Here is a 24413-nt window from a genome sequence, read left to right on the forward strand (position 1 = left end):
TGGGGGGGGTCTCCCCTCCCTGCAGCAGGGTGCTCTAAATGAGCCCACGCTATGGGGAGAGAAGAAATCCACCCCCCCCCCAAACAGAGGAGGGCATCACAGGGCTACTCCATCCTTCCTGGGCCTCCACATTACAGCCTCTCATCTCCCCGTCCTGGTGGAGGAGTGATGGTTTTCTCGGCGCTCAGACGGGCAGGATGCTCGGCGACTGGCACAGGTGGCAGGGCCACCCCTGCAGCCTGCCACTGGCCCCACTGGGATGCACCAGGGACAAACCAAAACCTGTGGTCTGTGAGAGGGGATTTTGAAGCACCTGGAGCACCTGTTTGTGATTTTCAATGGAGATGTCCCGCAGCATGAAAGCCCCCCAGAGGACTGTATGTCAGCGCTGACCACCCACAGGGCTGCCTGTTGAAAAAGCCCTGGAAAATGCTGAGAAAAGTTAAAGAAAAAAAAAAAAGAGAGAGAGAGGAGAAGAAGAGGAAGAAAATAAAAGGAAAGAAAAAAGCCACCTGAGGCCAGCTGCATGGCTGCATCACCTTTTTGGTGCCAGCCCAGCCTCTCAAATACATAAAAAATAGTTATGGCATTTAATTACCAAATAAGCACAAAGCCCTGTGACTTCAGCCCAAGAAGGGCCGGGCTCCCCTGTGAAAATAACGCAAGAAGAAATAAGACTGTTTATTAAAATATAATCTCTCTGTCCTTCTTTCTGAGCCCTGCTCTGTGCAGGAGTCCTGTTCACAGCAGCACTGCGGAGTCCTCGGAGCTATCGGTGCACCGTGGCTCGGGCACAAGGGAGCTGCCAGCGGGCAAGGTGCTGGCCTGGGTCCACGCCGAGCCCTCGGGGGCCGCCCCGTGGGGCAGCAGTGGGACGTAGGCATCCTCCGTGGGGCTGCCCGGCTGCTCCTCGCCCTCAAGGACGTACCTTGACCCCCATTGTTCGCTGCCGTGGACGTCCACGGCCACCAGGGCTGCCTGTGCTTGGGAGCAGCAGGGCTCGGCAACGTCCCCGGGGTCCAAGTCAGAGTCCGCCTGGGGGAACCCCGAATCCTGGGTGGAGTCCGGGCTGTCCTCCGGCAGGCTGGTGTTGATGTAGATGACTTCCCCGGGCCCCCGCAGGGCGGGCAGGCTTTCCAGCAGCTTCTCCAGGTGGACTTTCAGCTGTGAGAACGTCGGCCGGTCAGCGGGGTCGGCTCTCCAGCATGCAGACATGATTTCATACCTGGAAATGAGGAGAGGGATGCGGCTATCGCAGGGGATGCAACCACTTGGCTCTGGGATGTACGGGAGCTAACTCTCCCCGACAGCTGGAAACTGAGTAAATGCTGAGCCGCTTTGCACTAAAGCAAAGCAAAAGCAGCTCCCCCAGTTGGTGCAACCGCCCGATGCAGGGCCGCATCGGCCCAAGCAGCTGCTACCAGCTGCTGCAGTCTCTCTCACTGCCTGACACGTGGAGGCACAGCCCTGTGATCAGCCCAGTGCCACGGGGAACCGTGGTTTGTTGTGGGCCATGGGAGGCATGAAATGCACCGAGCAGGACGCAGCTTGAGCCTCTGACAAGTGCACTCCATACGGGGCTGTGGGCTTGTGGCTGCTGCCTCAAAGCAGGGGGGTTAGGGCTCGCTGTGCAGCTCCTTGCAGCTTTGCTAGCTTCCAGGTTTGTATTTGCAGCTCTTAGCCGGGGGGGTTCAAACATTACAGCTGAAAATCATGGGGACCAAAGGCCACGCGGGCAGCTTCAGACAAGAACCCTCACCTGGCTTGCTCAGGAGTGCCAGGTTTTGAGGTTTCCAATGGCCATGTTTTCCCTCCCCAGATTCATACATTTTAGGCACTGTAAGGCCCTGAGTAACTTCAGGGCATTTTGTGGGGCACAGATCTGCATCCCCTAGGCAAGACCTTGCAGCCAAAACATACTATCCTTAAAAAAAAATAGTAATATGAAGTCTGATTCCTTCCTTCACCACAAACTGCAGAGGGCACTGCTGCCATCTCTGCAGGAGCTGGCGAGGTGACCTCTGGCACTTCCCACCCGCCCCATGCAAACAGCCCAGCTCATCAGCCTTCTGTGTGAGGCCCACAAACCCATTGCCTTCTTTTGGGGTATTTGTTTGGATTTGCCCTGGGGTTAAGATGCTTTTCCATTCCTGAGTCATACCCTGCTCTGCTCTGGGATCTGGCTCTTATTAGACACGTCAAAAGTCAGGAGATTAGGAAAATATCAAAGGTTCTGAGCTTTTGGTTTATGTCATACTTTCATTTAAAATTTGACCCACACCATTATTCCGGCCAGCCGTCTTCTAAGAGGAAACCCGTGTGTGTGTTCTTGCACACTCCCTGCCTGTCAACCCCACGAGGAAGGAAAGGTTAAATCCTCATCATTTCAACTTAAATTCAGTCTTTAATAACTTGTGTTTCTGGGGACTGTCAGAGAATCGAGGGGGTGAGCTGGGAGGTGATTCCTGGCAAGAAAAAGCAGGTCTGCTGCAGGTGGGAACCCAGGCAAGCAGAACAGTCTCCAGTTGTGCTGTCAGATACAGCTTTGTGGGCTCTCAGCCAAATTCAGGGCTGAGCCACAAATGCACAAGTAATTGTTGTGTCTTTAAAGGACGTTGTCAGCAACTGAGAACCACGGAGCATGAGGAGCAACACCCCACAGAAACAAAATCAGCCAAGGATGAGCAGGGCACAGGTAGTTTGCAGCTAGACAGGGTAAACAGGCCATGCTGCAGCCCTGACACAGCAGCGTAATACTCACAGCTCATCTAAGCAGTCCTCAGGCTTTTTCAGCCGCTGTCCATGGAAGAGATACTCATAGATCTCATGGTTCTGGACTCCTGGGTACGGAGTCATCCCTCGGGTCGCTATCTCCCACATGGTAACGCCAAATGCCCACTGCGAGAACAAAGGGAAAGCGTGCTAAAAGGACATTTCCAGGAGGAATGAATGAGTCTTTTCATGGGGAAAGGTCACTTCCTTTCATCCACTGGACTCTCGCACAATGCTAATGGTTGTATCTTCAGTCCTGCCTTCCCCAAAATTGGAAATAATAAGCAATGCCATAGAACAGGCGAGTGGCCCACTCAGGAAACTTATTCCAGGATGCTGGGAAGGCAGTGAAAGGTCAGCACAGCTTGCTACTGACAGCCTCCCGCTCCCCTGGCTTTTGCACTTGCAAGGTACAAGAACAACCACAACAAAGTGCCGCAAGCACGGAAGACTCAACCCACGGATCAGTCTCCAGCTCTTGCCTCCTGCTTTCTGGCCGCCCAGCCGTGGGTACCTACCACGTCACTCTTGGTGGTGTAGACGCGGTCTGCCAGAGACTCTATTGCAATCCACTTCACTGGCATTTTTGCTATTCGGCCCTGACGGTAGTAATCGCCGCTGTAAATCTTCTTGGACAAGCCAAAGTCTGCCACGCACACCGTCATGTCGTCCCGTAGCCTGCCAGGTGGAAACAGGGTCAGAAAGGGCTGGAGAGGCAGAGTTTGCATTACTGACAGACAAGCGAAGTCTGATGCTCATGCCTTCTGCAGGCTGGCCCTTGAAACACATTGTATGCGACTGCCTCTCGCTTCTACAGATCAAAGAATAACAAGAAAGAAAAGCTTGATGCACCAAATTCTGAACTAGAAACCTGAGATTGATCTCCTTGCCTGTGCCTCTCCAAACCAAGGGAGGTTTTGCTTAAGGAAACCCAAGCTGCGTGCTCATTCGTAGTGCTACAAAGCCACAGGGCTTCCACTGATACTCACCCTGCCAGGCCAAAACAGAAGAAAGCAGACTCACATGCAGTTCCGAGCTGCCAAATCCCTGTGGAGAAACTGCCGACTGCTCAGGTACTCCATCCCCAGGGCAATATCCACCATGAATTTCAGCAGCGTCTGCAGGGGCACGAACTGGGAAGGGAGGATGCGGGTTAGGTGGCCCGAGTGCTTTGGGAAGCACGTATGGTCTGACCTGAAATGCCTCCACTGGCCACAAGAGCCCATCCTGGCAAACCATCTATCTCTGTGGTTTGCTGTAGCAGTGTCGTTTACCCTTCACACCTTTGCTTCCTCCTTTCACGTCTCCTGAACGTAGCCTGCAACTAGATAGTTTCCTTGTTGCCGATCCCACTAGCTGCCTTAACATCATGTATTTCTGACTAGAAAGCAGCTCTGCAGAAAAGGACCCTGGGGTCCTGGTGTGGAGCAAGCTGACCACGACTCAGCCGTGAACCTTTGCGCTGATGAAGGCCAACCTCGTAGCCAGCTGCGTTAGCCAGAGTGCAGCCAGCAGGTCAGGAGAAGATATTCTTCCCCTTTATTTGGCACTGGTGAGGCCACATCTGGACACCGTGTCCCTGTTGGGGCTCCTCAGAATGAAAAGATACTGACGTGTTGGAGCAAGTCCAGAGGAGACATCTAAGGTGGGACTAGATAAGATGGTGGACAAGGAGAAGCTGGGATAGTTGGGCTTGTTCAGCCTGGAGAGGGAAGGCAAAAATCCCACAGGCTTTTCTGGAGCCATATCCCACCACCACACCTGACAAGGCAGGGAGCATGACTACAACCAAGTCCTCTCGATGTTCTCCAAAAGCTAAGACAGGTTTTGCCTCCTGTTCCCAAGAGAGGCACAGTCACCCCTCGCTCCTGCAGGCACAGGGCCCTCTGCTCCCTGTACTCATTACCTGTGGGGCCATCTCCAGCCGGGACCGCAGCAGGAAGCTGTGCAGGTCACCATATTTCATGAACGGGAGGATCACCATGGGCTTGGGGACCTGCAGGGAGCTCAGCTCGATGCACACACCTGGAAAACACAGACAGTTTGTACAGCCCCATGGGCAGAGGCACCACGGTGTCCTACAGACACGTGGGACCTGAGCTCCCCAGTCCCGCTCCCCAGCCCAGCTGGAGGGCGGGCAGTGGCAGCCCGTACCTAGCAGCTTGATGACGTTGGGATGGTCGAAGTCCTTCATGCACGCTGCTTCGCTGAGGAACTCTTCGATCTCTCTTTGGGAAAAGTTATCCACTGGGAAGTGGAGAAAAGGGAGGAACTGTAAAACCCTGAGAGCTTTAACGCTTTAATCACTGCTGCCACATCCCTTCACAGCACAGTGCCTGCGGGGGTGAGGGCAAAGGGACAGTATGACAGAGACAGGCTGGGGAGACCTCACATCAGAGGCTTACACCAGCATCGGGTTATTCAGCACATGCAAGCAGGGAACAGCCCTGTGCCATTTGTGCAGAAGCACCAGGCCCAGGATGGATGGAGACTGCAGCATGAGAGCATGAGGAAAGGTTAGACTTGTTTGGGGATCCCAAAAAGCCAGGGATCTCTTCTCTGGATGGAGACAAGTACTGTCACCTCCCAGTTCTCCAAGGCAAACTTGGAAGTAAGATGAGCGTCACTTCCCAGCAAGGCTTTGGGTGGAAATCAGCAAAGATCACAGCCTTGGTCATTGTTTAGAAAAGGGTCTGAGACAACCCACACCCTGTTCCCCACATCCCACCATGCTTTCCCTTCTGCTGCCCAGCTTCCACCCAACTGCCCCAGTTCAGTCTCTCTCCATCTGGCAGCAGGAGCTGTGGTCAGAGTGCCAGCACCCGCTTGGATGAACAACGCCAAGGTCTGCAAGGTTGGGGCAACTTACTCTTCATGGTCTTGACAGCCACCTTCAGTGGGGTGCCTTCGGGCTGGCTGAGACGTCCTTCCATCACTGACCCGAACTCCCCTGCACCGTCAGAAAGAAGCAAGCACTTTATCCACATCCTGAAGCCCCACCAGTTGGGACATCCCTATCTCCTCAAAAATCGGAAATGCTCTCAGATGGAGACCTTGTCCCCGAAAGGCTGAGGGGACAGACTTGCTTCTCATCGGTGGCAGAACAAGGACAGGAATGCAGGGGTCCGAATTCCCAGCCTGACATGTGGTTATCTTGACCCACCATCTCCTCCACATCCCCTGGGGCCAGGCGATGGCACGAGCAGCAGCGGCAGCCCCTGCCCCATCAGTCTGGGCGTGTGTCCATCCCCAGCCCCCAGCAGAACCATCACTCACCTTCTCCTAGGACCTTCCCCAGGCTGAGAGCATTTCTGTCAATGACAACGTCCTGCAGCTTCTGCTGGAGCTCGCTGCTGACACCCAGGCTGCCCACTGTGAGAGGGTGGAAAAGGAGCTTAGGTCACCTCCCACACACACCTCAGCCACGAGCTAACCGTTTACAACATCATGGTGTTGCGTGGTACAAACAGAGGGACATGGCCAAGGGCCGGGATTTTGTAGCTTTGTAGCAAAGGAGCTTCCCCTGACACCCGTGGGCCATCCAGCTAGAGACAGAGCATCAACGTTTCACAGAGCACCAGGTGAGAGGGGCCAGCTTGGCAGACATGTGAAAAAACAGAATAATCAAGCCCCTAGCTGGATGCACACATTCACTGCTGGCTTGCCCTGCTGCCCCTCACCTCCTCGTGGAGGGATAAAGAGAATGCTCACATGTTAGTTCGACAGCTCTCCGGCAGTAGGACTTCTTCGCCGTGTAACTCACCACCAGCTCTGAGTCATTTCTGCTGAAGGCATTCCTGGTGGGACAGAAAGAGAGTGTGCTAGGCCACTTCAGCTGGTTTTCCTCTGTTCAAGGAACTGCAGCTGCAGGCATGAGTGACCACAGAGCTACCCATAATATCAGCAGCAAAGGAGGAAATGTACATTTGCTCTAATCTTTTTCATTTCCCTCTCACTGGATCAGTGCCATTGCCTACAACATCCGATCAAAACAGCCACTTGATAAACAAGGCTGATCTACAAAGGACTGAGTCACAGAGGTATTTCGGGGAGGAAATGGGATACTCATTTCCTAGTCAGACAGCAGTCTGGGCTGGTAGGAGTATGGTGCCCAGACCCACTGCTTCCTAAAGCGATCCCTCCTCTTGTGTGATACGTGTCAATGCTCCAGCTCCGCATTAGCACGTGGCCACCACAACCCTTTAACCAAAAAGAAACTATGGGAGCTGTACACCACAGCCCTGAAATGATGGGAGGCGGTTGGGAGGTGCCATGCAACCTCTCTGGAGCGGGGCCATGCAGAGATTCAGCTCTGGGAAACAAGAACACAAAAGGCTCCACGGAGCTAGCACTGCAAGGACAGAGAGGTTCCCATAATGTTACACCAGTTAGAAAAGAGATTCTTACACACAGCCATTTTCCAGACTGGGATTGGGGTGATGCTGTGGGAGACCGAAGCAGGTGTGGTTCCCTAAGCAGCTCAACAAATTCCCTTGCTGAAATGATGCTCTTCCAAAGGAGCTAATTTTATCATATTTCTGTTTGGCAGCAGACACCCAAATGACAGCAATTGTAAGAAAAGCTGCTAACACCACCACAATTATTTAACACAAGTAATACGACAGGGCAATTAAATGCCACTTAGAAAGTCACGAGGGTGGGTGAGTAGCATTGGCTTATTGTTGTAGATAACAGTCCTTTGTCCACATTACCAAAAACGTCACAGTGCAGTCCAGCGGCAGGCTGCCTGCTCAGGGACGCTGGTGTTGCCCTTAGCCTTTGGACCAAGATAGGTTTAGTGTGTGATGAGGCAGGAGGGGTTTCTCTAGGTCACAGGACACAGGATATTATACAACTTTGTTCTCTTACCACTGTGTCAAAACGCCAGGGCCAACCCCTACACCAAGCTGCACAAGTTCACTTCCCTTTAAAAATAGGAATAGCGAGCGAAAGGTGAACTGCTGGACTGAGGAAGGGAGGGGAAATACTGTTGTTGCAGTCAAAATACACTCAGGGGTCCCTCACCCCTGGCATAAAACATGCCACTTGGGGGAACAACGCCAGTGCTGGGAGCAGAAGCCTTCTGGATCCAGTGGGGGCTGCTGGCAAAGCTCCCCTGCCGGGCCCTGCCCCATGTGCCTGGGAGCAGCCCAGCTCGGAGCACCACCGCCACTGCTCTCCCTTCGGCTTACCCGTATTTGGTCTCCATGCATCTTTTCTGAATGACCACGGACAAGCAGAGGATCAGCCCGACAGCAATTGTCCCGCAGATGAAGCCCAGGGCTATGATAAAGGAGTCTGCGTTCCCAGAGGCTGGAGTCGAAGAGGGGGCTGAGGTTATTAACCCTAAGGAAACATCCCGTTAGCAGAGCTGCTGAAGGAGTCAGACTGCGGAGATCCTTTCCGAAGGCCCAGTAAAACCCCAGGTGCTACACAGGAGAGCAGGGTGCAAGGACTGGAGGGGCACATGGGGAGCTCTCCTGGCTACCAAAGCATGCCCAAGGCTCCCATGCCATCCTCCACCCACACCCGGGCCACGCATGCAGAGAGGGGCGTCCCCTTACCGTTGTCAGGGATGAAGACCTCCACTGGGCTGCTGAAGGGCCCCACTCCCCCCTTGGTGACGGCAGCCACCCGTACGGAGCACGTAGCATTGGTGGCCACCACGGGCAGCAGGGCCGTGCTGCTGTTCTGCTGGGCTTCGGAGGAGATGTTCTGCTGGGGGAGAGAGGAGACAAGCCTGGGCTGGGGCAGGCGGCGGCCCGTCCCCACCAGCTGGGCACGGCAGGAGTGAAAGCCAGCGATTTACTGAGAATTGTCCCCTCATTAAGAGTCCTGCGTTGCTTTGCTTCTAAAAGCCCAGAGGAAACGGAGCAGAAACAGCAAGTTATTTATGGAGAATAATAGCCCTGAAAGGACCGGATAAGATCTGGCAAGGAGCTGTGTGGTGTTTCCCACCTCAGCCTTCTGCCTCTGTTGCTCTTTGCTTGTCAACAGCAACGGGACCAGCAGCCCGAGCCAGAAAAAGGCACGAAAGCCATCTTGCAAGGGAGGAGGAAAGGCATTGCATGCTCTGGGGTCTGAAACACCTCTCTGCCAGAGTTGTCAACTCAGTTCCCTGCTTCTCAATGCCAACCTGCATTCCTACAGCGCACGGAATGACATCTTCCCCATGCCTGGAAGTGCCTCCTTCTGCTCCTCGCGAACCAACAGCTGCCACACAACCCTGCGATGTGCAAAGCAGCTGGCGGCACGCTGAGCCTGGCTCCGAGCTGTGCCCAACCTCACGCTGCCCGGCAAAAACAGCAGCAGAGGTGGGCACGGAGGAGGAAATCAGTACTGCCCAGAGGGAATCAGTTCCTGTTCCCAGTCATAAAGGAGCCACGGAAACGGATGTGAAACGTGGACAAGCACCAGGCAGAGCTCCACAGGCTCTAGCAGAAGGCGCTGCCCTGAGGAACACGCACGGTCAGACCAGGACTGGACTGACGCACGCTCCCACACTCCTCCTTTCCAACCACTTGCTTTAACAGCATCCTTCGGTGGAAATCCACACAAGCTCATTTCCCTGCCACCAGCCCCAAAAAGCCACAGGGATCCCTTAATCTCTCACGCAGCCCTGCTGTGTCATCTGAGGACAGCGCCGCGCAGATATCAAACAGACTGTGGAGAACATGAGCACATTTTCAATGCAGACAGCAATTCCGGCAGGACAGAGCTGCCAAATTTAATGATTTTTATGAGTCTTGTGGTGGTTGAGGAATTTCTTCACATCCCAGCTCCTGGAAGCATGGGTCAAACAGGAATTGCTGGTTGAAGAATAAAATAAGAGCTTTTTGAGGTTTTTAATACCATTTTTAAACTAGTTGTGGAGCAAAGGAGGCCTGCAGGTGGCCCTGCTGACACAGAAATACAGAACCCCACCGCATTGATTGTGCCAGGATTTTTTAATGATCGTTATTCGGGGGAAGTCTGACCTGAGAAGGGCAGGTATTATTGCTGCGCTTGTGTACAAAAAAAGTACAGGAGGACAAAAGAAGTAGGGAGTATCTGGCATTTAATATCTAGCCTGTCCAGAGCAGAAATGCAGGGGATTTATTTCTGGAAAATAAGAGCTTTGCCATTTGACAGCAAGCACATTGCCCTTGTACTTCAGTTTGTTTGTCCATCGGCTCCAGCAGACAGACCACAGCAGCTCGGGAGGTGCTCTGGAGAGAGGATGTGGGACCACTGCCATTGCCATGCCTCTCAGTTCTGAAACAGCCCTTACAAAAACAAGTGCTGACCCCTGCTTTTGTCTGTCTGCCTCCAGACGTTTGTACAGGCATTTTTGCCTTCCAGAAAACCTATAAGCTGATGAAACAAATCAGCACCGAGCACAACTGCACCCTTTGGTCTGCAAAGCCAAGGTTATCTAAAAAATACCTCCCTTGCGGAGCTACCTCCCTTCAGAACTTACTCCACACCAGAGGGGATTTTCAAGCCTCCCGAAAGCCAGCATGAATGAGAACACCGATTAACCAGGGACACAGGCAGAAATTTCACCGCTTAAGCATTTGAATTGGAAACGTTATCTAAAAAAAAAAACAAAACAAAAAAAAACAGGCTCCCAGGGCTTAAAGGGCAAGTCTTGTTTTTTACTTACTGCTTGGAGATGACAAATGTGTCAGCATTTTTTTTCCATGCCAGTCACAAGACCATAATATTGTTTCCCTGACTTCATTCGGTCTGGATCTATACATGCTCTTTTTCAGAAACATAAAAGGAGAACAGAAAATGCAGCATCTTACAAAAAAAGAGCGTGAGTCACTCTTTCCACGCAGGCTTTAGGTCTTCAGTGCCTCTCTGTGCTTTCAGCCTGGGACAGAGGGAGACCAAACCACAGTGCAGAGGCGATGGCTGGATGCTTCCATGCAATTATCCAAAGGCTCCCTAGCCACAAGCAGAGCCTGGATGGGATGCTGTCTCCCATCTCCAGTGTTGCTTTGCCCAAAAGATTTGCTGCTAAGCAAAACCCTTTGCTTCTAACATGCCCCAAAGCCTGTGAAAGGCAAGCAAGACCGTGCCAAATAACTTCACATACTTATGGACAGGCTCCCTGCCCCCAAATGTTCCTCGAGCTAAAAAACTCTGTGCCTTTTTGCACCGAGTTTGCAGAAGAGTTAATGCATGGAATAAATCCCATCTGAGTAAGGAATGACTCAAAATTCAGGGAGCAAATTCTCCCAAACACCTTACAATTGACTCCATTGCTAAAAGCACCAAGAGATGCCGCCAACATCCCTACTGCCACTCCAAAGATCATACCAAAGGTTTTTGTCACCAAGAGCATCTCCCTTCTATTTTAAAGCAGATTCTGACTGGCACCAAGGAGCCAAGGTGGACAAGCCCCATCTCCTTTAGGCAGACCTGCTTCTTCCCAATATTAAAGACACGGGACATCACCATGAGTTACACACCCCATTAGCATGCACCAGAGAGACCACTAGTATATAAGAAGCCCAGGTGAAAGTGCAAGACAACAGACAAATGGGCTCAGGAAGAACATACAGAAGCACCAAGAGCAAATGAGACAACCTTGCTTGATGCCTGCTGGGATTTTTTCTGTGCTTCAAAGCTTCATCCCTATTCCCCTGGTGACTTACCAACCCCTTGGAGTCCTGCCAGCTGTGCCAGATGCGATAGCCCTGCAGTTCTCCATGTATCCTCTCCAGGGGTGGCTTCACCCATCGGATCTCCAGGAGTGAGCTGGATTCATTGAACGACACCGTGACATTCAGTGGAGGGGTTGTAGGAGCTGCAGAAATCAAAGAGAAAGAAGGTGAGAGGGCCGGGTGGATGTGCACAGCCCCTGGGGACACAGTAGGCAGACTGAAAATAAGCTCAATGCAGTATTTCCAATAGCTTTTAATATTTCCAGCAGATCACCCATGGGTAAACTTCCTTTCTCCAGTCAAGAGAGTCAGGATGCCCCAACCTGTAAGCAACCATCACTCTGAACCAGCACCTCCTCCAGATGGTCCTGCACAAAGCACAGTAGCACGCCTCAGGCAGGGAAACCCTTCTCAGTACTAGCGACTCACTTCCTACCTCCTTCCGTGGTACTGGCAGTTATCCAGGGGCTAAATGCTGACCAGCCAACTTCATTCTTGCAGGAAACACTGATGTTATAGTCTGCCATGGGCCACAGCTGCTGGATGTGATACACATGGGGAGGCACCGAGGTGTTGAAGAGCAGAAGTGAGACATTGCTTCGTGGAACGGCTTCCTTGACCTTAATTGAAAAATCAGTCCAGAAACAAGGATTAGTCAGCAACAACCTGCAGGGTGAGACACACAGCGGGATTTTACATCTGTAAACAGGATCTAGAGCCCTGCTTCTCTCTCTCGCTCTCTTCCATCAAAACAACACCAAGGCCTCATTCTTGGATGCTGTCTCATCTCCACCGAGTGGAAAGCTGACAGCAGGCCATTCACAGAACCCAGGACTAGGTCTGAAACGCATGTGGGAAAGAAAGAGCTGCAGCAGGGCCATGGCAGAGATGTGTGAAGCTGTAGACGAGGGGAAGGGATGATTTGCTGTTTCTTGTGACTGGAAGCAAAAGGAGCACCCAATAAAATTACCAGGCAGCAAATCTCAAACAACCAAAAGAAAGTCCTTTTTCATGCAGCACATCATTATAGCACAGAACTTACCGTCATCAGATGTTGTGGGAGCCAAGAGAATAAACTGCCTCAGAGGAGCATTAGACAAATTGCTGAGGCACTGGGCTGCCAAGGGTATTAAGGATGAAGGTCTAGATGCAACATGTGGCTCAGGAAGGCTCTAAAGGTTCTCTCCCTTTGGGGACCTCACTTTATTAGCACAGACTTCCCTCTCATGAAACCCTCTGGAAGAACTAATTGCAGACCTCATTAAACTCCATCATCACATGTAACAGAGTGGATGAACTCAACACATTAAAAACAAGTCATGATTTTTGGAACTGTTTTTTGCAACGTATCAGGGCTGAAGAAACTCGCTGAGGGCACGAGTGCCATGTCACTGCCCACAGGGCCCACGCAGCTCTCTGGAAAGCATCTCGTTTTGTGCTGGGACCTGTGTGCAGTGCAGCCGGCAGTGCCACAGACCATAACGGGGCTGATCCGACCCCGGACGTGAGGCTGGGACACCAAGCTCCAGCTCCGATGAGGCGTGAGAGCCACCCGCTTGCTCAACGAGACCTCTTCTGTTTCGCTTTCTACACGCATCAGCAAAGTTCTGGGAACACAGCAAGCACCACGACAGCTGCTTGGGCTGGGAGAGTGGACAAAAAGAGGAAAGAGCAGGAACAACACGAGCGAGGCTAGCTCAGAACACAACCCAAGGCAGGATGTGTTTCAGCATGAACCAGGAATGGAAAGTCGTACACTCCTTCCAGAAGTCTCCATGCATACTTTGGGGATGGCAAGAGACCTGCCTTTGGGCTTGAGGAACAACACCAGGTAGCTCAGTGTGTGCAAGACGGTCTCAGCATCGACAGTGGACGCATTTTCCAGCAAAAATGAAACAGCTTCAGCTTCATAAAGCTCAGAAGGCCCCCAGGCTGTCACTAAATTGATTTGATGGAGGTGAGCTGCCATCAGACAAACTTGCAAGCAGCTGCTGAGAACACCCCTGAGACTGGCTGTTCTTCTGAGCACCAAACCCAGATCCACTATCTCAATCCTATACCTGTGTTCTGGAGAGAACCTACCAGATTAAAGCATTTTTAAAAAATCATGCTTCTTATAAACTTAACTTGAATTTGCCGGGTGTGATACCAACAGCTTCCATTTTAAGCACCAGCATGCTCAAAAATGAGTTACATGGTCAGCGGGCCACACCACTCAACCTAGGGGATTATCAAAGGGGACAGGAGCAAAAAGGCTTAGTCACAACTGTGTTTTTGCCAGATATCATGTCTTGTTTTCCAATTTGAAAGGCTATTTCCTAATGACAGACCATGAACATTAAGTCATAGGAAATTCCTTGGCTCTCCACCCCACTTCCTGAGCTCCATTAGGAACGCAGCAGTGGACACGGTGCTAATATTAGCTCGGGTACCTTTCCCCTCTGTAACTCCTTTCACTTTTACCTGCCTTCAAACGTCCTCTCTCTCCTGGGAGGTCAGAGAAGCTGTCACACAGAAATGGTGGAGATGGCTGAAACAGTCTGTCCTCCAGCTCTTTCCCCCACAGCGCCTTTCGCCCAGGCATGGGCGCTAGCAGAGCTCGGAGTTGCAGGAGGATATCTGAGGGTTACAGGAGGGCATCAGCCCAGCCTGGGGCTGGAGCTCCGCTGTCACCGCTGCCACCCAGACTTCAGGGCATTTTCTCTTCCTACCAGTAAGAGTTCACACGGTATATTTAAACCACACAACTTTTTATGTCCTGAAAGGGATAAGACCTTTGAGGTAAGAACACAGGGTTTGCTCTGACGTGGAAGTTAATGAATACAGAGGGTTTGTAAATGCCAAAATTTTGGCTGTCACAATGCACTGAATTCACTCTTTGTAGGGTCTCCCCTAGCAGACCACTCCTCATCCCAGAGTAGACTGTATGTTATCGGAACCAGAATACAGAATAACCATTATAAAAAGCACATCCAGAAGAAAGCAAGCAATGGTCTTGGACCATGAAACCCAGCAATGTCAAAGAGAGGGAGCAGGCAGAAATTGTTTGCAGGGTTTCATGAAAGCTATAAGGATGGCTTTCTCTGCCTTGTCCAGGAGTCAGACAGCCCCTCAGGGCTCCCAGGACTCACAAGGTGTCAGGAGTGGAGAGCTGAGAGAAGTCTCCATCTCTGAGACCCATCAGGAAGGCCACCTGTGTGGGAAGCATTGATCAGGAGGTAAAAGTAGGGACAAGTATGTGCTAGCAGCAATTCAAGATGCACTAATTCTCCCAAAGAGCTACTCAGAGCATCTCTGGGCATCTCTCCATGAAGAGACATGACAACCTGGCTGTCTTGACTGAGAGATATAAAACCTCAATTTAGAGGTTCCTGTTTCCCTCTTCAATTATCTTTTCTATCTATTTCAAGTGAGATGAACTTCTGCCCTAATGACTCACGACTTGAGGACCAGTATTTGCATCCTGTTCCCTTTGCCCACCAAAACAGCTGTCTGGGTGGTGGCACCCAGCACGGTACCTTCCTCCTTCGTCTTCTCTGCAGGACCCCTTTCACCAACCTTCCTCCCTTCTTCCACAACAGGCAGAGCAAAGCTGCACTTTGCAAGCAGCCCACGCCAGGCCTACAGCTGGTCTGCAGCAGCTCCTGTAAAGCCTCCCGTGCCCCGCAGCAGTGCTCCAGCTGCCCCAAATCCCAGCACCTGGGGACTCTGCTCGCTCCTTAGCTCTGACTCCTTGGCTTCATGCAACCACAAACTCCCTGGCTTCCTGGACTGCAGGGCACCGGTGAGACAACATGACAGCTTCCCCTTTCTAGCCCACTCTGAAAGTCCTGCTCATTTTGCCCAAACTGATGCCCTGGTCAAATCTGTGTGGTTCATGCCAAACAACACTGATTTCCACCTGCCTTTGGGCATCTGCATGAGGAAGGTTGCGGAGGCAAGGGCCACACACTTACCCGGACACTGCAGCTGCTCAAGGCAGAGAATGCATCGAAGCCCGGCACCCAGGAGATCACGATACCGTGGGCCATTCTATTTAGGACATGAACGCTGGTGGGTGCAAATGGCATTCCTGCAAGGAAAATCCGAGTCCAGTCAGCTCTTAAACCTGCCCACCCTTGAGCTGGAGAACTACAGGATGTTCAGCCCACCCTGGTTAGTAGGGACACGCAGTGCTGGGGAGGTTAGGCAAGCATTGGAGGGCACATGGCCGCAGGAAGGCTTGTGCAAAAGCACGACCACCCGCACGCCTGGTACAAGCCCTGTAGGTTCATGTCCTTGCACAGACGTGGCACGTCAGGCTTCCCCAGGCAGCTCCTGGGGCTCAGTTCAACTGTGCAAGAAATCCAGGAACTGCTCCGGGCACCCCTACAGCCGCGGCCGAATCCTGAACCAGCATACCATGGATATTTTAGACCACTGGGCAGGGAAGCAGAAGTCATTTGTTCTGACCATATTCTATATTTGTGTGCTGAAAGAGCACTCTGGGTTGCTTAGAGGCAATGACATATTTTGGGGAACACCTTCCTTGCATTGCTGGAGTGGGTCCCATCAAAAATGTCGAGCATTTCCATCATTTCCTATGGAAAATTGTGAGCACCGCCCTGGTTGTGAAGGAAGGAAAAGAGTGATACAGCCCTTCCGAAACCTACCCTGGGTTTGACAGTTCTGCTTTCAAATGTGCTTTTAGGTGCTTCCTCCCATGGCTGCGGTACTGGGACTAGGCTTAGTCCAAATGACGAAGCAGCACTGGATGACCCTGCTACTACGTGCATCCTGCTTGATTTTAAATACAGTTTTCAAAGAGGGAAAAACAAAGATGGGAAACCTAACAATACCACCTTCAGTTTCTGTAGAGTGACTGCTAGGAAGGGTGGAGATCAGGACAGCTCCTGCTTGTAGAGATTTGTACTCAACAGGTAACGCTAGAGCCTTGTTCCCACTTACCTTTCACATTGACCTGCACTAGGTTTGAAGTGGTCAGCCCTTTACTGTTGTGAGCCTCACAACTGAACAGTGCTGTTTCATTGAGACCTGCAGGGGAAAAAATGAGGACCTGTTGACTGCACCTTCACAAAATGTCCAAATCACACCAATTCACCACCTGCTGCTCACAGAAGACCATTGCAGCTTCCTCTGTCTTACTGTTGCTTGCTTTTTTTTTTTCTTTTTTTTTTTCCCGCACCACAATAGACCCCTTCTTTCCCATCTCTCTTTTTTAACACTCCCTCCTGCAGCCCTTCTGCACTGGCAGTTGGCTGGCCGAGGGTGACCCGCACTGGTGCAGCTTGCCCACCTTCCTCACCACAAGCGTGTGCATGCAGTCAGTGCGAGCTGCATACACAGGACAGGACTGTACATTTCGACGGCACCGTTGCACAACCTCCTGAGTAAGCACTTGTTTTGTGTTCAAAAAGGGAAAGGCAGAAAGCAGAAGAGCCCACCACCACAGTTTGAATCAGATGACCTATTGCTTTTCAAAGATTGCTCAAATCTCCCAGCTGGTAGTGGAAAAAGACCGCTTTTGGGGGCCGCTGGAAATACCCAAATGCAGACTGCTGCTGGTTTCCCCTGGGGCGTTAGCACAGCCTGTGCGAGATGACCCCAGCAAGCAACAGTGGCTCTGGATTTTTGTCTCATGCAAAGGATGTTACTGCAGGCAAAAGGCTGTCCCTCGTGGCAGGTGGTGGCACAGGTGCCAGGGAGCACATCACCTGCTGCCTTCCCAAAGAGAGGTTCAAGTTTTGCACAGCATTCACAGAAGTTTTAATTCAGCTTGGCAGCCTGCAGAGATCTACTTTAAAGTGCACAGTACAGTTATCTGACTCGGCAGTTCATTCACCTGAGTGTACCGCAGTTCGTTGGGAGGTCAGCTGCAAAGAGGGGACAGTGTGGCTGTCCCTGGATGGAAATGGGGCCAGGGAACAGTGTACCAGCCTGTTCCACCGTATTAACATGTCCTACTGATGTATGAGTAATGTCCAAGCCTTGCTTTTACAGCCTTTTCCTCTCCAGTGTAACGAAAACAGATTTCTGTAGTTGTACAACTCAAATAAACCCAACTAACCTGGGCCCACAGAGTAATCAAGGAGCTTTGGACACCAAATCTAGTAGAGCCAGGACACAATCCTGTACCAAAAGCCTGGTAATCGATATTTTAAAACCATCCTTACCAGGGAGGAATTTAGTGAAATGACCTTCCACCACTGCAGCATGAGGGGCTCGCTGCGGTGCCCTGGACTTGTCAAGCATCTACTCACACCTGCAGCAGTCCCCTTCTGTGTGAGGGCTTCTGGACACGGAGGGATTTGTCCAAATAACCCCATCCAGCATGTGCCAACCGGATGCAAGAACATCCAAGAGGAATGAGTCACTTCTTCCGGCTTTCACTGCCTTTTAAAGCATGCTTCTGGATGCCAAGACAAGTCAGTTATAGTCTAGTGGCCTCCTGCGTGTGAGCAAAACCAAGAAGCCCTTCCTCTCTTTTGCCTCTGCAGCAAAACCACTCTGGGTTTTATGTTACATGGAGGACTTTTCTCCCTATGCTCCACCAGGCTGGCAAGGAGATGTGATGCAGGGGCAAACTCCAGGTCTTCCAGAGACATTAAAAGGGGATGACCAGTAAAACAGCCTGTGCAAGCAGCAGTGTGCTGGTTGATGTGGCCACAGGCTACAAGAAAAATCTGCTTCTTGCTTTGGAAAGAGAATTTGAGTGCCCTGCCTCTTCCAAGGAAAAAAATCTTCAGCAGCAGCCAGAAGAGGTGGCACGAGAGCATGCTCCTTGTTAACTGCAGGGCTCTAAACAAAATTCAAGGATGTAGGTCCCCAAAGAGATGCCTAAGAGCCAAGCTGTGTGGGCAGCAAAGCTACCCAGCACCCACAGAAATGCTCTCCGAGGTCACTACACATACTTTTTACCACACGCTTCCCTGCTATTACTCTGACTGACAAATTGTGCATCTGCTCCCCCTGGAACAGGTCCCCTCGTGTGCCATCACAGCCCCACAGCATTGACTCAGTGCTCGGTGACACATGATTGCAGCCTTCCAGCCCAGCACCAGCAACACACAGTGCCAAACAAAAACGAGGCAGGGTGGCAGTGCACGGGAACACCTCCCCTGCCTACCAGGAGCTGTGAGGCCAAGGCGATGGGCTGTAAGACTGCACGAGACATGCTTCTGCCCTTCCATCCCTCACAGCCACACAGAGGCATCCCAGTTTGCCATGGCAGGGACACTGCTGGGCTCACCTGGCACCATCAGGACTGAATGGGAGATGTGGGGCTTCTCGTTAACCTTAACATTGTTGCGGACCCAGTAGATCTCCACAGGCTCTGGCGGGCCCACAGCTTGGCACGTGAGGTTGAAGGGACTGTTCTTGGTGACATTCAGCTTCTCAGGCTGCCGAATGAAGTGTGGGAGCCCTGCACAGACACAAGAGATTCAGCAAGCTCAGCAGCACAGCTCCAACAACAACCCCACGCTGTCCCACCTGGGGCTGCCCCTTCCCATGCAGGACCCCCCATTTCTGGCGGGCAGATGGCAGCTCTCAGCTCCCGGGAGCTGCCTCTCAGCCAGGGCTCAGGGCTCTCACACCTCCAGCACTTCTGGCCCTTCTGCCTCCAGCTCACCTTCCAGCTGCACCAAGATGGGGTCTGACACAATCTCCATGCCAGAGACGTTGAGCTTGCAGACGTAGGACCCGTTATCTGAGCGCTGAGCAGCACGGATGCTACGAGAGAGAAGGGAGAGGTTCTGAGGGCTCTGAGGGGCAGGCCTGCCTTGGACACCGCTCCCACTGAGGACACAGAGAGGCTGGATGTGGGTTTAAATCAGTACCAGCTACCCCACAGCACACACCTAACACATGCTGGGGTTGCAAAGCCTGGCTTAGGGGGCTAAGGAGAGCCTGAAGGAAGATTAACTCTGCTGCTGGCTGCTCTGCTGGCACAGCCTTTAATACAGATGGGTTGTCATGGGCAGGATGGGCAGACCTCTCCCAGCAAGGTGTCACAGTCTGCCCCGGGTACTCAGTGACAGCAAATCCAGCCCTCCCACACCCAAACACCGTCACCCATTCCCAGTTCCAGTCCCAAGCCCCTGACAGCTGTGGGGCACCCTGCCTCTTCTCAAGAGCCACGCTGACATCCCTCCTCCCCATCTGCAGGAGGATGGCTCTGGTTACCTGAAGGTGGAGGTCATGGCCACCTCATCCTCGTCGGAGATCTCGAAGTGGCTGGTGGCGATGCGGTCCAGTATGTGCAGTTCCCTCCCGTCCTTCCACAAGGAAATGCCAGGGGCGTCCGGCCGGAGCAGCAGCTGAGGTACTTTGATGGAGCAATTAAACGTGACATCCTTGTGCTCATTAATCACGATGTGTCCCACCGTGGGGTTAAATTTAATCTGTCCCAGGGAGCTGGCTGAAGGCTCCTCCCAGGCCTGCTTTGTGCCCTGGTGGGGCTGGTGACTGACATGGCTTCGCTTGGGGCGGTGGGACTCTGCCAACGGGGCTGCCGCCGGGAGTGACAGATACGGCCTTTGGCCAGCATCATCTGCAAGAGACCTCAGTTTTGTTACCACCAGCCAGTAACCCTTCTAAAAATGCCCCCAGCTCCAAAACCCTGCAAAGAGTCACTGCTTCCATTAATAATTAAAGGTAGTTCATTTACAGATGCTTCAAACATTCACCATCTCCAAGGGAGCTCTTCTAGAAGCTCCAGGGAGGAAACAGAGCTGGGGGCTGTTCCAAGACTGAACACATACAAGCAACACCTCCAAAAACACCTTTAAGCAAACCAGAGAGACCCAAGCTAAAGAAAGTGCTGGGCTCCTTCTGTTTTAGGAGGGGAGAGGCAGGAGCCATTTGTGCTGAATTGCACCCTCGGGACTGGAACATAAAAGGAACCCTGGGCAGGAGGAATCTGGGACTCAGATTCAGAAAACCCCTTTCAGGGGCCTCATCTCAGGCATTTCCAGCTGGGAAAGAGTCCCCGCAGGGGATTTGTTTGATTTTAGGCTCTCTGCTCCCTTCCCAGCACAGGGTGAGCCCGGCCACAGGGGGACAGGGCCTGGTGGACCGGGTGACACGCGGGGCAAACGCAGTGCTCTGGGCAATCCTGCTGCGACCGCCCTGTACATCCACAGCTGCCCCCGACCAGGGAGGTTTCTGTGAGTCAGTCACGAATGCCGCTGCTCAGAACTGCCCTAGCTGAGCTGCTTTGGTAAGGAAAATAACTGCAGGCCGACAACGACATGCCTTCAGACGGTGTGTAGGAGCTGGCTGCTGTTTAGCGTTGTTCTCCCACAGACTACCGTCTTCCAGACATTTTTCCCAAGAGAAGCCTATTTACCAGATCTTTCTGTGGGCTTCTCCTCCCCACCTACAAATCCCTTAACACACGAAGTCCTTGAACTGCGTTCTCCCCCTCCCTCCTCATGCAACCCACACCAGTCACAACCAAGAGCAGCCCCTCATGTAAAGCAATTCCCCCAAAACAAAAATGCATATTTACAAGAGAGAAGATCTAGAGAATATACCACAAGAAGGTGCTTTTACAACACTCCTTCTGAGCTTTTTGGGGAATTTGCAGGCATTCAGAAATCCCAAGTGGACTGGTAAATCTTCCTTGCTGGTTTCAGCAAGTAAGGGCATTGTGCCAGACAGGAATTCCATCTCAATTAATTTGTCTCTTCAAAAAAAAAAAACACAAAACCCTCACAATTTAAAAAATAACATTGCAGGTAGAAAGTACGATCATTTTATTCAACCTGAGTTCAGCTGAGTTTGTTTTGAGGCAGGTCTCAGTCCTGAAACATCAGACAGCTCCACGTTTTTAAAGATACGTCATTACTATCGTGAGTAATGGAGCATGAGCCCAGTGTACTTTACTCAGAGCCAAGAAACACAACCTAATTTTGAGGCTGGATATATTCCTTCGCTAAACTGCTCACTATTTTTAACCCTCAAGAAATAGTACTTCTAGCTAGAAACTTGAGAAGGGTTTTAAAGTTTGCCTGGTCATACAGGGAAAGAGAAAGCCTCTCCCTGGTTAACACACAAAACAATGGGTTTCCCTTTCAGGAAAAAAAAAAAAAAGACCCTAAGCTTTCCAAACATGCTTCCTAATCTCCACCATCGCAACACAAACAAAGTCCATGTGACTGCAGCTAAAGGCAGACTACAACAATTTACTCACAGCATGCAGGTGACTGGCTTTGCGAGGGGCAGATAGCCCCACAAACATTTTCCAAGAGCAAACAAACAAGCGAGCAACCCGCAAAACCCTCCCCGTCTCCTGGCAGAGGTTAGCCAGGCCAGAGGCATTTGCTTCCCAACACAATCCAAGCAAACAGAATTTCAGATTGCTGAATGAAGGTAAAGCAGGCGCCGAATCGAACCAGTAGCATTCGCGCTGCCTTGCAGGGCTTTGTTGTGCTCCCCGGGGCCAGTTTCTGGCCATCACCAGCTCTCCTCACATTAAGGACAAACTTCAAAAAGCTGAGGGGATCTTAGCCTCAATTTCAGTACTGATTAAATGGAAAGAGGTATTTGCTGGCCCAGGAATTAAATACTTTCCACTTTGACTCATGCTGGCAACAGGAATTCATCAAACCAAGGGCTCCCTTTTGAGCACCCCCCTTTCCCAGCTGTTTGGGGTGTGGATATCTTTGCAGTGTCCTCCAAGGGATTTGCCCTGCCTGACAGGGCACCTCTCACCCATGTCCAGAGCGATTTGCTCAGGCTGGCCCTAAAAGACAAAGTCCAGGGGCTGGAGGCAGGCATGCGTGGGTGCCCACCATGCTGGAGCAACTCCGTCACTTCCCACAGCATGGCCTGAGGGAAAAGCTGGCATGGAAAAAAAATCCACTTGCAGGCATGATGCTGCTCGCTTGACATACCTGGATTGGAAGCAAAACTAAGTGCTAGCAACACCATAGTACACTGCACAGACCAAACCTAGCGCCGGAATAACCAAGCCTGATGACCAAGCAGGTGTCAGGGGAATAATGATGCTCAGCATCCAGCCAGCAGGTCTCACGTGCCTTCTCTGTTACTAGCCAGGAGAAGGGCGTTTTAACAATAAAGTCTGTCTGTCTTAGATGCAAGATACTTTATTACAGAAGACGACAATAAACAGGGAGTCTCATACCCCGCGAGTGAATCAAAAAGTTGTCCTTCTGTGGTCCCAGTACAGAAGGTATTAGAAAACACGCAGGTCTGCCAAAAAGCATTGTACATCTGTAGCCCTGGGTTTCCCATTACTGGAAATAGTTCACCTGATGACAACAGCTTTCTGGTCAGGCACTTGTTGAAGTGAATCGTCACATTCAGACAGTGCGGGAGCCTGACCTGAGGAGGGATGCAGAGTGTCTGCAGAGTGCCTGCGGGGTCTCCTACCTCCAACCCACCCCCTGAGGCTGTCAGGAATGAATTTCCCCTGGGGACACACCTGACTGCCAAAGAGATTCCGGGGCTCACACATCTTTTGTATTCATACAGCCCAGGGTTTCTGCTGAAATCCAAAAACAGCAGTGAGTTCCCGAACTGCAGACATCCACAGCTCCAGCCAAGCCTGTTAACTCTCCCCTACCCAAAGCACACTCTGGCATCACCGCTGCTCCTGCCGGGAGCCACATCCTCACACCGATCCACGGCCATCCAGCGACCCTCAGGGTGGGCTACAGACCCCCAACAGCTCCAGCTGCAGCGAAGCGTGGGGCAGCCCTGCTGATGGACGCTTTGCTTCTAAGCCCCCAGACCACCTCGGGTTGTTCGCCTTGCTTTTGCCAGGTAACCAAGCACCGCGAGGAGCGTGCCGGTGCCACGAACCACGATGCTTCGCAGCGATTTTGGGCACCATCACCCCGCAACCGGCCCACGGCCACCGGGACAGACCCCAGCCCCACCGAGGCACCCAGGGCCCAGCCCAGCGGGGGGGCAAACCCGGTTCTCTCCGCACGCATCCCCCAGAAAGAGCCGGCTGCTCGCTGCCCCCCCCCGCGGAGGGGCTGACAGCGCTGTGCTCGCAGCGACGCCCCCGCCGGGCCGCCCGAAGCCCCCCGTCCCCATCCCCAGCGCCATGGCGGGGGGGTGCAGCCGCAGCCTCCCCAGCGAACCCCCCAAACTCACCGGCCCCGCAGCGCAGCGCCCAGAGCAGCGCCCAGAGCAGCGCCCGGCGCCCGCCACCCATCCCGGCACGGCCACCGGCACCGTGCTGCGCCCTGCCCGGCTCGGCACGGCTTGGCACGGCTTGGCACAGCCCAGCCCGGCTCGGTACAGCCCGGCACGGCTCGGTACGGCTCGGCACGGCTTGGCACAGCCCGACCCGGCTCGGTACGGCCCGGCCCGGCTCGGCACGGCTTGGCACGGCTCGGCACGCCTCCCGCGTCGAGCACGGGGCGGGGACAGCAGCGGGACGGGGTGTCCCGCAGCGGGGCGCAGGCTGCGGCTTTCCCATCTCAACCCAGCGGGGTTGGGTTTTGGGGTGGTCCTGCGTGGAGCCGGGAGCGGGACGCGATGCTCCCCGTGGGGCCAAGATGCTGGGCGCAGCCGCTGCTGCTCACGACCTGAGCTTGTCCATGGAGGGACAACTCCTTAGTGCTTGGGGACTGGCTGGGTGTGCAGGGAGGTATCAGGGATGCTTAGGCATGTTCTGGGGAGCAGCTCCTGTCTTCCCACCCTCCTCGTCCTGCGGAACCCCACAGCAGCAGAGCGGGACATCACTGCGGGGGGACAGGCACGGAGCTGGGAGCAGGGAGGGGAGCGCACAGGGCGCTGTGCCTGCCACCCGCCCGGGATTTTCTTGAACCAGAACAGCAGGGCAAGAGGGGACAGAGAATGAAAGGGAAATTTAAAAATAAAATAAATAAAATAAATAAAATAAATAAAATAAATAAAATAAAATGAGAAAACAGACAAAAAAAAAAAAGCCAAATGAAACCTCTACATGACACAACCCATTTAGTGATTTAGTGTAAGGAGCAAAGC

At 52.6% G+C, this 24413-nt stretch overlaps 1 protein-coding gene across 3 annotated transcripts; it reads right to left on the reverse strand.

Annotated features, from left to right (window-relative positions):
- Nucleotides 1–666: 666 nt before the first annotated feature.
- Nucleotides 667–23799, reverse strand: MERTK (MER proto-oncogene, tyrosine kinase). Of its 3 annotated transcripts, none has more exons than XM_072035205.1 (19): nucleotides 23556–23799; nucleotides 19611–19977; nucleotides 19057–19157; nucleotides 18676–18849; nucleotides 16374–16460; nucleotides 15383–15498; nucleotides 11863–12046; nucleotides 11418–11569; nucleotides 8337–8490; nucleotides 7965–8085; nucleotides 6484–6569; nucleotides 6049–6144; nucleotides 5642–5722; nucleotides 4927–5019; nucleotides 4679–4797; nucleotides 3796–3905; nucleotides 3291–3450; nucleotides 2762–2898; nucleotides 667–1225 (listed from the first exon to the last, which is right to left on the reverse strand). In XM_072035205.1, exons 1-19 carry the CDS (start codon nucleotides 23614–23616, stop codon nucleotides 742–744), a joined length of 2883 nt encoding a protein of 960 aa, XP_071891306.1. In that variant the 5' UTR covers nucleotides 23617–23799; the 3' UTR covers nucleotides 667–741. The 3 variants fall into 3 exon arrangements, with proteins under 3 accessions (XP_071891306.1, XP_071891305.1, XP_027308987.3); XM_072035204.1 differs by having other exon boundaries at nucleotides 7965–8118; nucleotides 8337–8487; nucleotides 23556–23798; XM_027453186.3 differs by having other exon boundaries at nucleotides 7965–8118; nucleotides 23556–23798.
- Between the last annotated feature and the right edge of the window lie 614 nt (nucleotides 23800–24413).

This window comes from Anas platyrhynchos, chromosome 3 (assembly GCF_047663525.1).
Source record: "Anas platyrhynchos isolate ZD024472 breed Pekin duck chromosome 3, IASCAAS_PekinDuck_T2T, whole genome shotgun sequence".
Classification (NCBI taxonomy): Eukaryota; Metazoa; Chordata; class Aves; order Anseriformes; family Anatidae; genus Anas; species Anas platyrhynchos.

Bases quoted from the DNA above. Each gene is read 5' to 3' on its own strand.
- MERTK (XM_027453186.3), bottom strand. From the start codon at position 23,616: ATGGGTGGCGGGCGCCGGGCGCTGCTCTGGGCGCTGCTCTGGGCGCTG. The intron at 12,047-15,382 runs GTAAGTGTGTGG...TTTTCAATTAAG, and splicing joins TGAGCAGCTGCAGTGTCCGG to GTCAAGGAAGCCGTTCCACG. The intron at 3,451-3,795 runs GTGAGTCTGCTT...TCCACCTGGCAG, and splicing joins TTGGCAGCTCGGAACTGCAT to GCTACGGGACGACATGACGG.